The 16,312-nt window shown below is 46.3% G+C and overlaps 1 protein-coding gene across 1 annotated transcript in view; it reads right to left on the reverse strand.

The window, feature by feature from the left end:
- Nucleotides 1–13,808, reverse strand: part of SYTL3 (synaptotagmin like 3) — an 81,340-nt gene extending 67,532 nt beyond the window's left edge. Inside the window, exons 1-4 of the mRNA XM_080806302.1 lie at nt 13,531–13,808; nt 5,076–5,266; nt 3,069–3,695; nt 399–617 (exon numbers count right to left, since the gene is read on the reverse strand). Of these exons, the coding sequence (XP_080662428.1) occupies nt 399–617; nt 3,069–3,178 (329 nt within the window). The 5' untranslated portion in view covers nt 3,179–3,695; nt 5,076–5,266; nt 13,531–13,808. The remainder of the gene's footprint in view (nt 1–398; nt 618–3,068; nt 3,696–5,075; nt 5,267–13,530) is intronic.
- Between the last annotated feature and the right edge of the window lie 2,504 nt (nt 13,809–16,312).

Consider the following 16,312-nt stretch of genomic DNA (forward strand, 5'->3'; position numbering starts at 1 on the left):
AATAAATAAATAAATAAAATCTTAAAAATAAATAACACTACACAGGCTCACTCTAATATGTTAAAATTCTCTTGACTTTCTCTGAAAGTGATAAATTAAGCTCTAAGAAAATCTAGGCACCTTGTTACAAAATCCAAATGAATCTTCATTCCTGGATCAGCCCATCCTTAGCCATTATAAATAAACATTTGTAAATTAAAAGAAAAAAAAACCTTTTTACATAATACAATTCATTTTTAAATTACTGTAACTTCCAAGTCTAGGATGGTAGCTTCCTACCAAGCCCTCTGTAAACACTGCTCAACCCTGAGGAGCGACAGCCTTTGTCAGCAGCAGGTCTGGGACTGTCCACATGGCCAGAGTCCATGGGGGGGACGTGAGCGCCCCGGCCATCTCACCTGTCCTCAAAGCACACGGTGCACTTCCAGGCACTGGTCTTCCTCAGGAACACTCGGCACTCGGAGCACACGCGGTGGCTGCAGCCCTTGCACACGGCCCCCCGGTTCAGCAGAAACCCCAGCTCGCTCTGACAGCGCGCACATGACTTCTCTCTGTGCTCCTGGCTCACGCCCTGTGCTCCTTTCCACCGGAGGTGCTGCAAGTGCGTCTTCAGTGCCCTGTGGCCCAAAGAGTCAAGTGACAAGATATGAATGAATGAAAGGACAGACGCCAGACATACCCCTACATGGCGAGGGCCCCGATAATACTGCTCCCGGCAAGAGAAGAAAGAAGGGGTTTTGGCATCCACCACGCCCGGCTAACAACATGGCTGTGTGAACTCGGGATCTCACTCAGTCTCTCCAGAAAGAGGCTCAGAGATTTTCTCCACGGTGAAACAGATGAGAAAAAGCTCACCTCCCACAGATGCCGGGAGGATTCAATGGCAAAGCCTAAAAAGTGCATAGCACAGAGGGGTTAGCCACTAGTTTTGTTCTAGGCTCATCCCTCCATGCCCAAAGGGCATCCTAATGGTTAGCAAGGACAGAGAGAGGACTAAACAAAACACATACGGAGAAAATAGCATCAATTTTAATATAGAAGGCGTGGAAAGATCTATAAAGATATACATGCCTGCCCTTGTCATTAAGTTACCCAATAAAATTATTTAACTGATGCTCTGCTTTTGCTACTGTTTTTATTTTTTTTAAGATTTTATCCATTTATTTGTCAGAGAGAGAGAAGAGAGCGAGCACAAGCAGGGGAGCGGCAGGCAGAGGGAGAAGCAGGCTCCCCGCTGAGCACGGAGCCTGATGTGGGACTCGATCCCAGGACTCTGGGATCATGATCTGAGCCAAAGGCAGATGCTTAACAGACTGAGCGCCCCCCCGGGCATCCCGACTATTGTTTTGTGGGTTTTGTTTTTCAGTGGGTGGTCGGTTCACTTCTAGTCCCTATTTCCCTGAGACAATAGCCCAAGTGCTAAGGGACCTTGCACTGGACCTAGAAGAGGTGTTAGTAACCAGAACATTCTCTTATGAAACGTCTCTGCTAGCAACTTTTAGAAGAGAGAAGCCAGCCCCAAGAAGCTAGAGCGCGTTCATTCCACTTGCGGGACTTGGGCTGCGGTCTGTGCCCTTGGGAACAAAACCTCCTGACCACAGAGTCCGTGCTACTTTGTTGGCATTCAGGATGTTTCTAAATCACCAAAAGACCTCGAATCACCGGAGACAATTCCATTTTGCTCAGCATATTATACTTTTTAGCAGAAAAAAGTATAAGTCCATTTCAGAGAGCTTTGGGACAACAGGGGAGGATAGAAAAAAGAACACTGTATCTCCCAGTTAACCCACAAATTTCATTCCTTAAGCATTGGGTTGCCCCAAATGTTATCTATTTTATGTGTATTTTTCTTGGTAGGCTCTAAAAGATTTCTGCCATTAAAAACAAAACAAAATCAGGGGCACCTCAGTGGCTCAGTCTTTGGGCGTCTGCCTTTGGCTCAGGTCATGATCCCGGGGTCCTGGGATCGAGCCCCACATCGGGATCCCTACTCAGTGGGAAGCCTGCTTCTCCCTCTGCCACTCCCCCTGCTTGTGTTCCCTCTCTTGCTGTGTCTCTCTCTGTCAAATAAATAAAATCTTTTTAAAAAATTAAATTAGGGGCGCCTGGGTGGCTCAGTGGGTTAAAGCCTCTGCCTTCGGCTCAGGTCATGATCTCAGGGTCCTGGGATCGAGCCCCACATCGGGTTCTCTGCGCAGCAGGGAGCCTGCTTCCTCCTCTCTCTCTCTCTGCCTGCCTCTCTGCCTACTTGTGATCTTTCCTCTGTCAAATAAATAAAATAAAATTATAAAAAAATAAAAAATAAAAAATAAAAAATTAAATTAAAAAATAAAAACAAAACAAAATCAAAAGCCTGGCCCACAGGCTTGTTGTCCAGTGTTTGTGTCCTTCGCAGACATTGACAAACAAGACCATGTGGCTGGTAAGGTGGATCTTGGCCGCTGCCAGTCGGCGGCTTTGACCGTCTAGCCCTGTTCTGTTAAGTGTTAACTCATACCGACAGCGCGTGCAGCTTCTAGACGGACAAGGAAAGATATTTCCTATTGACAGACCAGTCAAAGAACAGGCCGAGCAGGTTCACGTTCTACGCCCCCCCCCCCAAAGCCAAGTTGGAAGCAAAAGCACACAAAGAAGAAGACAGGAACGCACCGCAGCACACCTGCTGTTTCCACGCGGCTTTCTCAACTTTTCTGTGTGCCTTCGGTGACCCCCTCCCCGACCAACAATTCAGGCAATGCTTCGCAGGAGGTCTGTCCCTTGAGAGGTATAGCAGAAGCCTGCAAACCTCCCTTTGAATTAGTCCCGCCAAGTAGCAAAGGGACAAGCACCAGACAACACACTTGACACAAAAAGGCATTATTTTAAGTCAATGTCAAGAGCAGCCTCCCTGCACCCCACCGCGGGGAGCTTGGTTAGAGGCAGGGCTACCCGGCCTCTGCCCTTCACGGGCCCCTCGCAGAGGGGACGCCCGCACGCCCCGCGGCCAGCAAGCAGCGGTGAGCGAGCAGGTGGCAGAGGGCGGCAAGCAGGAAAACCCCAAGAGTCGCGCGCCGTGGAGGACAGCATACCGGACCCTCTCCTCCTCGATGTTCCGGACCGCCTGGTCTCGGTACAGGACCTGGAGGATGACCTCGCGTTCCAGCTCCTGGAGGGAATTCAGGCTCACTTCCCCGGCCATGCCTTCTCTGGTGCGGAGACCCGAGCCAAGGGTCACTCCATGCCCGAGGGCCCCGGGGCTGTGCGTGAGCTCAGAGTCCCTCGGAACAGCCCCACGTGCTTCAAAGTGCGCCTTCTCTTATTTCATCGGCAGCTGCTTGGGCTTTTTTTTTTTTTTTTCTCCTTTTTGACTGCGTCACACTCCTCGGGAGAAGAAAGCCCCAAGAGGCCCCGCCAGCTGGACTCGTGACTCCCAGAGCCTCATGCCACCCAGGGAGCCTTTCCACCGAGCCCTACCGCTGCCTCCGGCGTCCGTCTAAGCCAAAAGCATATCTCTGGTCTGAGGTCTTGCCAGAGATTGCTATAAATCAGGCATGGCTCCAAGCAGATAATTTCTGCAAAAGCAGAAGTGAGCCCCAATCTGAGGGAACTCAGGACTGGCAGTTAGAAGACTATCGAGGACATTCAGAAGCTACTCTTCCCCTCCAGTGCCTTCGGGTCAGGAGTAATGGTCATTAAAAGCCCAGGCCGTTGAATGCCTACAAAAAAAGACAACAAAAATGGCCTCATTTTCCTGGCTTGTGTCTGTCTGCGACATCACTTCTGGAAGCACCAAACGTTCCACACAGACCTTCGCACCTTCTGCCATCGTGATAATGTAAGATTTCAAATTGTATTAAAATTGGCGTTCTCATGTTTCTAAAAGCCACAGACTCCTGAACTTGAATTATTCTAAGATAAATCCAGTATCTCCAGCGATCAGAGAGGCAGAAAGGTCTGTGTTTAACATACCTCATCCTAATTGAAAATACATTAGAAGTACTCAGTGTGTTCAATACTTAACTATTATTTTTACAATTAACTTCAAAACTCACAAAAAATGTAATCAGTCGGGGAAGTACGAAGGAACATCCCACCACCTATCAATTATTTATGGTTTTTAACGGTTTTCAAGGATGTCTTATCCATGGGGTCTTGTTTCTGTTTAATGCTGGTTGAAAGGTTCTACACATATTCCCCTGCTTTTCCGCCCGCTATTGGAGACATTGGGCTTACATGACCTTCAATTTGTTCCTCCCCCAACCAAGAACATGGTGCTGCATTGATAAAGCATGGCTAGATACATATCAGTGAAATGCAGAAAGTGTAGATCAAGACAATATACTTTCGGTAACATCATTTTGCTATCAAATCTACATGAATTTCTCAGGAATAAGACTTCCTTTCATTGCTTTAGAAGCTGAACTTTTGTTGGGCTTCAGCAGAAATCCACATTATATTAATTTACGATCCATAACAAGTCACTGAATAAGAGGCTAATAGAGCCCTAAGGGATCACTTTCTTTAAGGAAAAAGGGTTAAGAATCTCTCCTTAATCTTTGGTAGCCTGGTGAAACCTGTGTATTTAAATGCATAAAATAAAATACACTGAATTACAAAGGAAATCATTTATACTGAAATGTTTAACATAGTAATATATATGCTCACTGATGCATGAAATAATGAGATCTAGCAGTGATCTAACAACTACTGTAATTCCAAAGTAGTGATGATTGTAAGTAATATTTTGAAATATCTATAACATGCATCGTGGTATGAAAATATGGGTGATTTCTATTAGTGACAGTTACCAGTCTTGCTAGTTCTAATCTGGTTTGATGTTTGTATTCATAATGGAAAGAATTGCTAAATTTTAATTGGAGGACGATAAATAAAGATGTAAGCTTTTTCCCATCCAAGTTCATGGCCCTGTAGGCTAAGCAGTCATGGCTTAAGGAAGTCTAGATTTGTCGGTTACTCTGTTGTGGGACAGAGTACCATTCGCAGCTTTCCCAGATACACAGGTTGAGTAAAGATTCGGAAGGCGCAGAGCTCTGAAAGGGGCACTCTCGGCCTCTAGTCCTCAGGCAAGTACTCACCAGTGCCCGCCCTCCAAAGGCTTCCTATCCAGAAGGTGGCGAAATGACCAAGCAACAAGGACTCCGGGCTCTAGCCCAGACTGGCTGGTAATCCCTGCGTGATGGGTGCAAAGTCTGGTTCCTCTTTGGCCCCCAGTTTCTGGCTGAACAGATGGAACTTGCAGATCTTAGTTCCCCGAGGCTCTGAGTCTCTGGAAAAGAGGAAAGCGATATGGAATAACGTACGATCAAGCAACAAGTGGTAAGGTGCAAATTGGCCAATATGTCTCCAACTTTATGAGCCAATTTCTTCTGAACTTGCCTCTTGGTTCTTTCTTCTTATTTACCACTGGACCAAGAACTATACAGTTGACTCATTTCTCAAGTAATTTCAATGAAGATTTTTGCATTTGTCTCAAAACACATGATTTGTGTGCACTGAGCTTTCTTTTCCTGTGGTTTCTGTGCTCCACGCTCTGGCTCTGCCATGCGGTACAGGGTGGGAATGATGGCAACAAGTTGACTCACTGGGGGAGTCCTGGCACAAGCAGATGTTCACTCACTCGGGACGTTGGGTTTTATAGAAATATAGGATTCAGGGGCGCCTGGGTGGCTTAATGGGTTAAAGCCTCTGCCTTTGGCTCAGGTCATGATCCCAGGGTCCTGGGATCGAGCCCCGCATCGGGCTCTCTGCTCAGCTGGGAGCCTGCTTCCTCCTCTCTCTCTGCCTGCTTCTCTGCCTACTTGTGATCTCCATCTGTCAAATAAATAGATAAATCAAATCTTAAAAAAAAAAAGAAATATAGGATTCAGTTATCACATAAAAATGCTCCTTACACTCTATCACATGGCTGTGAGCCTCCAGTGGAAAGGGCCCTTTTCATGGATGAGAAGGAGCTTATCCTCCCCCCAGTGACCATTCACTCCTACTTACAGAAAAGTAAAATTTGGTTTGTTCTTGGATCCATCCATCTATCCATCCATCCATTCAATAAATATTTACTGAGTACCTTCCAAGTGCCGGACACTGTTCAAGTGCTTAGCACATGACTTGATTGCCTGGTGATTTATACTCTATCCCCTGTGTAACGAGACTGTGATGTTGCTTACAATAGAAGCACATAGAGGACAATTAAAGTCAGAGAGATGTCAGCATCAGAGTGGAAAGGGGAGAGAGATCATTCCACCATGAACCTGCAGTGAAACAGTCACCATGCTTAAGCATTAGATGTATTTCTGACCTTCCTAGTAGCCAAGGCAAGACCAAACAAAATGAAACAAAAAAAAAAAAATCTATGTGATCTATATCACTCTGATAAACCAAAGGAAGACGAGAAGGATCTCCTTGAAGTACAAAGGGCGTAGACTGAGAAAATAATTATTTGAGCCATGGTTCAGCAGAAGCAGCAAAATTGAGGGGTCATTATTATACTGATCTTTAAGCTAAGAATCTAGCGCCAAATCATAATTCACTGAAAGCATTTCAAATAGAGATGAAAACATGGTGTTCCCAGGTGATGCTGGCTTAAAGCTTAAAAAACCAGAGGATAGGTATTTGGTATCCAACCCCCTGTGTTTTTTATTCTTGACTTTTGGATATTTGATCCTAGCTTCTGTCAACCTTCGGTCATTCAAACACTTGGTTAATATTTACTATGAGTAAAGCCTTCTATCGTTCAGATGGAATGTACTTCTTCCTTTAATACGAAGGCTCTGTCTCCAGATCCTTTATAAACCAGGGGTTACTTTTTAAAATGATGCCGTTAGGACTGCAGAGAGCATCACGCCAGGGTATATATTGGTTCTGGACATCACCCCAGGATCCTTCATAGCAAGATTTCATAGACACCAAGGAAGATAGTTTCTCTTTGGTGTTCGGGGTCCTCCTAGTGTCCGGCTTGGCTTGGTGGCTTGAGCCATGATTGCTTCATGTCCCTGGAACTCACCCAGGATTGGCACAAGCACGGTACCACACTTATATCGTTAGAAATTTGTGGGGTGTTTTTGGCTGTCACAATGACAAAGAATTGTCTTGTTTCCCCATGCAAATGTTGACTACCTCACCAGATAATTCAATTAGGAAAATATTATAATTCTCTGATAAAATGTAACTCTCATATAAACACAAAGTACATTTTGCAGGATTTTAATATACTCTGAGTTTTCCTGAAGCAACCATTCTGTAGAAGGAAAACTGTACTTGGTTTCACTTAGAACTTTGACAAGAATTGTTTATCACCCAAAGAACAAACAATCCAATCAAGAAATGGGCAGAAGACATGAACAGACATTACAAAGACATCCAGATGGCCAACAGACCATGACAAAGTGCTCAGCATCACTCAGCATCAGGGAAATACCACAGTGAGATACACCTCACACCAGTCAGAGTGGCTAAAATTCTAACAAGTCAGGAAATGACAGGTATTGGCGAGGATGTGGAGAAAGGGAACCCTCGTACACTGTGGGTGGGAATGCAAGCTGGTGCAGCCACTCTGGAAAACAGCACGGAGAGTCCTCAAAAAGTTGAAAATAGAGCTACCCTAAGACCCAGCAATTGCACTACTGGGTATTTACCCAAAAGATACAAATGTAGTGATCCGAAGGGGCAAGTACACCCGAATGTTTATAGCAGCGATGTCCACAATAGCCAAAGTATGGAAAGAGTCTAGATGTCTATCAACATATGACTAGATAAAGAAGATGTGGTACACACACACACACACACACACACACAGGAATACTATGCAGCCATCAAAAAACAAAATCTTGCCATTTGCAATGACATGGATGGAACTAGGGGTATTACGCTAAGCAAAATAAGTCCATCAGGGGAAGACAATTATCATGTGATCACTCCGATATGAGGAATTTGAGAGGCAGGGAGGGAGGTTCTGGGGAGTAAGGAGGGAAAAATGGAACAAGATGGGATCAGGGAGGGAGACAAACCATAAGAGACTCTTAACCTCAGGAAACAAACTGAGGGTTGCTGGAGGGAAGGGGGGGTGGGGAGGATGGGGTGGCTGGGGGATGGACACTGGGGAGGGCATGTGCTGTGCTGAGTGCTGTGAATTGTGTAAGACTGATGAATCACAGACCTGTACCCCTGAAACAAATAATACATTGTATGCTAATAAAAATAAAATAAAATAAAGAATTGTTTATCATTTCAGGAAGTTGCATCACCAAGGGCAACATCGCTTGTAGTATCTGAATGACTCCTGCCATATGCTGGTAACAATCTGCATTTGTAAATGTCATAGTCAACATGACTCTATTTACACAAATATCTGACAACTTCACTGGGTCTTCTAATGTAGTTTACGTATCCAAGTACGCATTACATGGGAATTAAAAATATACAATTTATAAAGTCCTCTTATTTCTCCTTTTATCATGATAATTGCATTGTAGTAGTAGTAGTGTGTAGTAGTAGTAGTGTAGATGATAGTATATGCGAATTCTATTTCTGGATAGTGAAAGGTGAACCACAATATAAGAAATTTCCTATAATGAGGGAGCACTGAGTTTCATAATTTTAAAGGGTGCCCAAGTGGCTCAGTTGGTTAAGTGTCCAACTCTTGGTTTCAGGGCTGTGAGTTCAAGCCCCACACTGGGCTCTGCGCCCATGGAGCCTACTTAAAAAAAAAAGTTTCATAGTTTTAATAACCACTGAATTGGAAGATCCAATCATTTCTAAGTTATAGAATTAAGTTATAGAATTCCCTTGTTCATGTTTCAACACATTATTAGGTTTGTAGGAGAACGGAGTTTGGGGAAGAGAGAATGGTTGGTTCTCATTGGTGGTTCGCTCTTTTGGTTTGGGGGCTTCAGATTATGAATCTGCATATGCAATTTCAGATCTGATCTCCAGGCTGTGGTGGAGAGGCTCAGAGTTCTTCTTGCAATACAATATCTTTGAATCATGTCAAGTGCATTTTTTCAATCCTCTTGAACGGACGCTCTGCACTTTATCACAGTCAGGCTGGCATTTGAATTCTTAGAAGTTTTGTAACAACCGCCAACTTGGACAGTCTCCTGCATGATCCATCTTGCAAATCACTCAAAAATGCTTCATTGAAACTCTTCTTAGTTCATCATCTATTTATCCAAGACGAAGTGTCCCCAGACCCCTGGCAATAATTTACTTATTTGTAATTTTTTAAAGTTTCATTGTGTTTTAGTGAACTTCCTAGTCAACAGAGGTTTCTGGGGTACCAGATGGAGTCAGTGGGCAGCACAGGCCCATGGGAACCACCAGGAAAAATCAGAATTTCAACCACGTCCCGGCATTCGCAGGGTGACATACACCTTTACAAATTCCACTCCTAGTCACCTGTAGTAGAAACCGTGTTGGAATATTTGTCATATGTGCTGAAACATCAGTAAAACAAAAGTACTTCTCTTGTGGGTGTTCTGACTGATGTGAAGTTTTGAAGTAGAACATGGAGGTAGTAAAAGAATGACATGAAACCTATGAAAATCGGTCGTGTGTTCCTCGTACCGTGATACGTACTACCATCTAGGACGACAGAGTCAGGTGGGAGGTTAACATTTGTCACCGTCACGAAGTGCGTCACAGGGAGAGCTGCCGGGGGGCAGAGCACACTGTGCCCACTGGCTGGCACGCTGATGGCTGTCACCTATGGGAGCCGTTGTGACAGGACAGAGTGGCTGGTGAGGCAGAGGGAGAAGGTGACGGGGGAAAGGATAGTCTTCGTGGCAAAGGTGAGGCCCGTTGAGCCTGGGAGAGGGGGAGGAGCTGGTCTGAGGAACAGTGAGGGGGGTATCTCTAGGTGGGGGACAGTGCATGTAGCAATATTAGGGTGAGAATGTGGCATTCTCCCTCCAGCACGGGAGCCCGGCTTCTCCACTGCCCATAAAAAGTGTCCGAAGCAGGAACAGGGGCTTCCTGACCCCCCAACCTGGTGTCCGCCTATTCTGATCCCCACTTCCCCGTGAGGGCTCCGACGCTCCCGTGGTGAACTCATTCGAGACTGTTCCCCAAGTGCATTGTGCATTTGCTCCTGCTCTCCCCTCTGCCCACCAAAATCGAATCTACTCGTAGGCAGCGAGAGAACAGTCAGGAAAGCCGGTGTGGAGCCTGACTGCGTGCATGAGGAGCTCAACTCTGCCCTTTGCTAAGTCCTGGGTGAGTTACCGGAACCTGCTGGGATCGAATTTCCTTGTCTGTCCTGAGAACTACTGCACCTACTTCCCCGAGTAGTTGTGAGGATTAACCATGTGGATACACATCCAGTACTCACATCACTAGAATAAGCGGGTGATAAGTATGAGCTGTAATTAGCAGTAGTAGTAATGGTGTCATTACCATCAACATTATTCTTTCAAGGTCCAGAATAATTGCTACCTAATTCAGGAACTTTCCCCATATTTACAATCAAAATCAGTCACTCCTTCTTTATTATAACACCCTTTTCCTTTGCATAGTTCTCCAACGGGACCCTGACTTCATTCTGGCTTGTACTCAAGAGTCCTTTCCAGTGGTGACATTGGGATTTAGTGATCCCTCAGCCCCCATCAAGCTGGTCCTTAATGGTTGGAGTGTGTTGAGAAACGCAGTGAATGTTGTGACATGTGGGTTTGCTTGCAAAGCAGGAAGCATGAATTCAAGCAGAGTAGGAAGTCAGGATAGTCCAGTGAGCGGACAAGCCCCCAGTTCTGAAACTCCAGCCTTCGGGAAAATCTGAGTTATTCTGGAAGGCGAGAAGTGCACTGCAAAGTGTTTTGTTTTAATGATCTCGCACAGAAAGTCACAGCCGCCTAGCTGGGGGGATGAAGTCTCCCAGATCCACTTTTCTGAGCTGCTCCTTACGCGGTCACTGTCCCATTCACCGGGCAGCCTCTTACATCGCATTTATTCTGTCCCAAGCAAAGAAGTCGGGCTCTGTTCTTACCTACAGGGAGCCCGACCTCCTTTTTCCATTGCACGTTTGTGATTTTACAATGGTGTCTGCCTTTGCTCACAGCACTCCAACTACCAGCCTAATTATACTTAATCATTAACAAAGAAAACCAATACTATAGCACCACGTTGAAGGAAAAATCTCCCACGGCTGCTTGGAGAAGCCCTCTACACCGAACTGTCCCGTCTCCGCATTGGTTGGGGTACCAGAGAATCTGGGATCAAACCCACCCAATTCCCGGGCATAGCCATGTGCTCTTGGGCCAGTGGTTTAATCTCCATGAGACTCACTTTCCTTCTCTGCTTCCTGGATGCCCTAGAGAGCTGTCCCTGCTTCACAGGACTGATCTGGGAATTCAGTACATCAGCAGGGTGGAGACCTAGAGCAATGGCTGGGATGTAGCAAGCAGGACGCAGAGACGTTCCTCCCTGCAGACCGTCCCCCCTGCGGGAACCCCCAAAAGTAGGAGAACCAGCCATCAAGCCATAGCACATTTCTCAGAGATTGATAAGGACAAAGGCAACCCCGGGGGTGGGGGGTGCCGGGTCCGCTCCTAAATGCAGCTCCACACTTTGATCCATTTTGTCTGCAAAATGTTCTGTCTCCTTCCCTGGCCTCACAGCAAAGCTTGACTGGCTTCCAGACCAGCCGAGGGGGCAGCACGAGCACCGCGGCCCGGAGGGAGAAGAGCGAGGAGGCCAGGAAAGGCGTCATTCTCTGCTTGCAGGCGGGGGTCCCCACCCTTCCACCCTGTCCTCTGGCCAGGGGACCAGGACGGTGGCAAGGCGGCAAATTGCGGGGGCTTGTGTGTGCACGTGACCAGGACTGTCAGCGCTGCTGGGATCTTGAAGGGAAACTGCAGAATTTTCTCAAAGCCCGACAGCCACAGCCCTGCCACGGGCCACGGCCCGGGTCACCTCGGGGGCCCCAAGCCCCGCTGCTCTGCTCTGACCACAGCGGTTTCCTTGAGAGGCTGCAGCTTGAGAACAGCCACGCCACCCTGCCTGGGATGTGGCGGGGGGTCGGGGGGGGGGTGGAATCGGTGTGTCACGACACCGCCCCTGACGCTGCATGTGACAAGGTCGTCCCTTTTTGCTCCTGTGTGTCCTTTCTGGAAGCCTGTCGCAGCCGCAAAGAACGGCAGTCCACATGGCCAAGGCGGGAGAAGAATGTGGAGCGCGCGGGTCTCTGGGGTTCCAACCCCAACTGGGCTGGGTCCGCCTCCGCCAGGGGAGGCCAGATGCGTGTCTATCAATTCTTTGTCTCTGTTGTCACTTAATCAGAGGTGGCTTTTCCAGGAAGCCAGTGAGGCTCAAGCGTCAGCCTCCCCGGCTTGCACGGCACGTCCAAGGCCCCGTGCCTGACATCGTATTTGTTCCCTTAAAAGTCTCCACGAGTTGTATAAACATCAAGTCCTTAATATGTGAAATTGCGTGGATGGGGAAATCTAGAAATCTAGAAGACCCGAATCCTACCCGACACAGGAGAAAGGGGGATGAGCTTCCGCTCGCCACCGAAAACCTCCCCACAAACTTGCAGTTTTGAATCCAAGTTAAACACACGACCTCTTCTTATGGAAGCATAAGGAAATGAGAATTAAGATGATTACATTGTTAGGATCCTACTCATCCTAATTGTGAGCCTTGTTGTTGGACCGAAAGCAACGGTTTATTTAACACTTACTCTGGGCCAGTCTGACAAGTACTCTGCCTACATGACCTCCATCTTCATTACAACATTGTGAAGCACGTACGCCCATTTTCCAGATGAGGAGGGTGAGGCTTGGAGGGCTTAAGTCATTTACGGAAAATCACACTCCAATTTAGGGCTGTTAAACCTCAAAGCCTTATGCTTTATTCAGGCAGAAAAGCTAAGAAATTAGAATGTCCCACTATCTTGGCTGAGTAATCGTTTTCTGACACGGAGTCTAACTTCGTAGTAGATCCTCACTATCTAGTATGTATTTTTCTCTCATAAACTCTCCTCTTGCCAAGAAATGCATTTGCGGGTTAAAGAAGCTCAACCAAAAGAAATTTAAATTAGACCCCAACTAATTCACTTTTTAAAAAAAATTTTAAAAGTATATTTATGTTCCATGTCCAAACTAGAAATTATTGGTGGTCGAAACAATCTGAATTTATGAAGTAGATTCAGAACAGAACGGTAATAAACTCTATGTACACGAATTTACAAGCCACAGAAGAAAGCAAACAAATGCAATACACGCAGTACAAATACAATATAAATACCATTGAAACATACACCTCCTTAAAAAAAAATTCACACCCTGTGACTTAGATAGTGTGCTTTTGGTTTGGCTTGGTTTCTAACTAAATCTCAAGGACTTTCTCCATTCCCTTTAGATGGTTACCCTACATTTTAAACGTATGCTATTCAATAAATTACAAGTCATCCTCTAACTTATCTCTGGTTTTGTCTCCCACCCTCTCAATGTCGTTAACTTAGGAGAAGTCACAATCACTGTCATCTCTACCCGCCTCGCCCTCGGAACAACCCACCCGGATGGCTGGACTCCGATGTTCTCCTACCTTGGCATCTGCTTCGAGAGAAGAGACAGGGGCGCCCGTCCTGGAGAGAAGGAAGTTAATTTTTCTTCACGTTGGAACAACTGACGCATTTCTCTTTCCTTCCTGTCAGGCCGGAGCGAAGCGGTGCACCCCCGGGCCCGCCCCGGGGCATCTGTGGCTGTCCCCACATCACCCGGGACCCCGGCAAGCGAAGCCACCTGAAGCCACACCCAGGGGCTCTTGCACACCAGCGGTTTAGGTCTTCAGCAGGAGGACAGACGAAGCTGACGCTCCTGAAACCCTGAAACGTTTCACTCCCCCCAAGGAAACCTCAAGAGAGACTAGAACCTTCGAAGATTCAAACGTGTTCCCGTCTGCAGGGGGTTTCACACTGACCTCAAGTGTGAATGACTGTATTTTGAAGAACAGCTGTGAGCTGGAGAATAACAAGCCTGGCATTAACTTTGGGGGTGGGGGGAAGGGGGTACCTGTCGCTGAAGTATAGATGCATGGAAAATGGGATACGAGTTGTAAGCACAAGATTGTTCAGTCTTCCCAAGGTGAACACACCCCTACCAAGTGATAGAATTATAACAGCACCCCGGAAACCCCGGCATCCGCCCTTCCAGTTACCACCTCCCCCACCCCCTCCCCCGAAGATGATGGTTGTCCTGACCTCTGACACCATTGATTCATTGTCCCCTTTTGGTACTTTGTGTAAATGAACGTATATCATGTTAACTCTTTGGGGTCTGGCTTTGAGGCCAGCCTGCTTATGAGACCCAACCACACCATTGCACATGCTGACCCCAAACCAACCTCCATGCTTTGGAGCCAAAATATAACATCAAGACAGAGTTGGGAATAAAGAGGAACAATAGCTTTGTTCCTCTGCGGGGCAAAGGGGGCCAGCCCGCCCGGAGGAAGGGGCTTGGGGGTTTTATAGGGAAACACAGGAGCTAGCGGATTTGGACAGGAATTTTTCCTTTGTCATGTCTTTAGGCTGGTCCTGGGTTCCTGAAATAAAAGGCTAAGAAGGGAGGAGGGCAGGTTTGCAGCAGAGAGGGAAAGGTTACTTTAAAATCGAGCTTTGCTGAAACGTTAGCGCCCCCATTTTGATTTTTGTCCAACTTTAGGTTTTTAAGCGGTTTCACATGTAGTTTGTTCATTCTTATGGTGGCATATGGTATGGATTTATACAAAGTTTCTCTACCGTATTATTTATTGATGGGCATTTGCGTGATTCATCGTGTGGGCTAGTATGGATGGTGCAGTCACGAGCATTCTTCTGTGGTGTCTGGGTGAATACTCGTCCGTGTTTCTGTTGGCTCTGTGCCTAGAAATGGAATTGTTAGCATATGCTCCACGTGAGTAGAAGCTGCCAAACATTCTCCCCAAGTGGTTACCAGAAACGAGTTCCGGTTGCTCCACATCTCCCCGGCACTTAATATTATTTGCCTTTCTTAGTTGATCCATTCTGGTCAGTGTGTGTTGGTATGACATTATGGTTTGATTTCATTCCCCTGATATTTAGGGTAGCTGAGCAATTTGAGCATATTTTATATGCTTATTGGTGAAGTGGGTATCTGCTTCAATGCAGGGCCTGTTCAAGTCTTCTGTTTTACTATTGGCTTATCTTTCTGTTATTGACTTATAGAAGTTCTTTATATATGTAGGATTAGAGTCCTCTGTCAGATATTTACACTACATAGAGCTTCTCCCACTCTCTGGACTTGTGTTTCCACTTTCTTACTGGGCTCTTTTAAGGGTCTCAGACTCACTTTTGAGGGTGAGCTAGTGTGAACTCGAATGGAGAGAATGATTCAGGCAAGTCTGATGACGACCAAAGATAAGGTGCAGTGTGTCGCCTTGGGAGTCACCAGATCTCTCTGAACACTTCTGGGCCTGGCTTTCCTCAACTGTGAGTGAGGTTCACTTGGCTCATTCCTCTGGCTCTTCAGTTCTGGAATCTCATTCTTCTGTGCCCTGGGAATGTTGACCTGACATGGTGCATTCCACCAGCAGAAGAGAAGAGGTGGGCAGGAGGGGGGTAGTGGGCTCTGACGAGAGGCGGGAGTGAATTAAGAGGGCAAGCTTTGGGGTAAGACAGAGCAGAGTGACCTTGAGCAAACCATGTGGCCTTTCAGAGTCATTTCCCGGTGAGGGTCACAAGTTTCTCGCCTCATTTTTTGAGTTCATTCCTTTCATTCACAGACATTTATTATGCACATCAGGCATTGCCAGAGTGACTATGGTTGGGGACCCCCAGTCCAAGAAGATCTTTGATACATAAAAACTATTTAGTAGTCATAGTATTATTTGCAGTCTAAGATACTAAGTGAATCCATTTAGGAATATTTGGAAGGAAATGCTTCTAGAATGAGGGAACCCTATGATAATAATTTCCAAAGCAGGTGTATTACTTAGCTAGAGCTCCTGGAGCAAATACCGTAACACTGTGTGGCTTAAACCACAGAAATTCATTTCCTCATAATTCTGGAGTCTAGAAGTTCAAGATCAAGGTGTCCAGAGGATTGTTTCTTTCTGGAAGCCTCTGTCCTTGGCCTGTGAATGGCCGTCTTCTCTGTCTTCACAAGATCTCTCTGTGCTGTCTGGGAGGCAGTCCTACTGGATTAGGGCCCCCCCACATGAACTCATTTTAACTTAATTGTCTATTTAAAGACCCCATCTCCAAATAATGCCTTATTTCCAAACACAGAGTGTCACATTCTGAGGTACTGGGGGCTAGGACTTCAAAATAAAAATTTGAGGAGGATATAGTAAGAAAATAGCAGAACTTCCA

The sequence above is a fragment of the Martes martes genome (genome assembly GCF_963455335.1).
Source record: "Martes martes genome assembly, chromosome: 6".
Lineage (NCBI taxonomy): Eukaryota > Metazoa > Chordata > Mammalia > Carnivora > Mustelidae > Martes > Martes martes.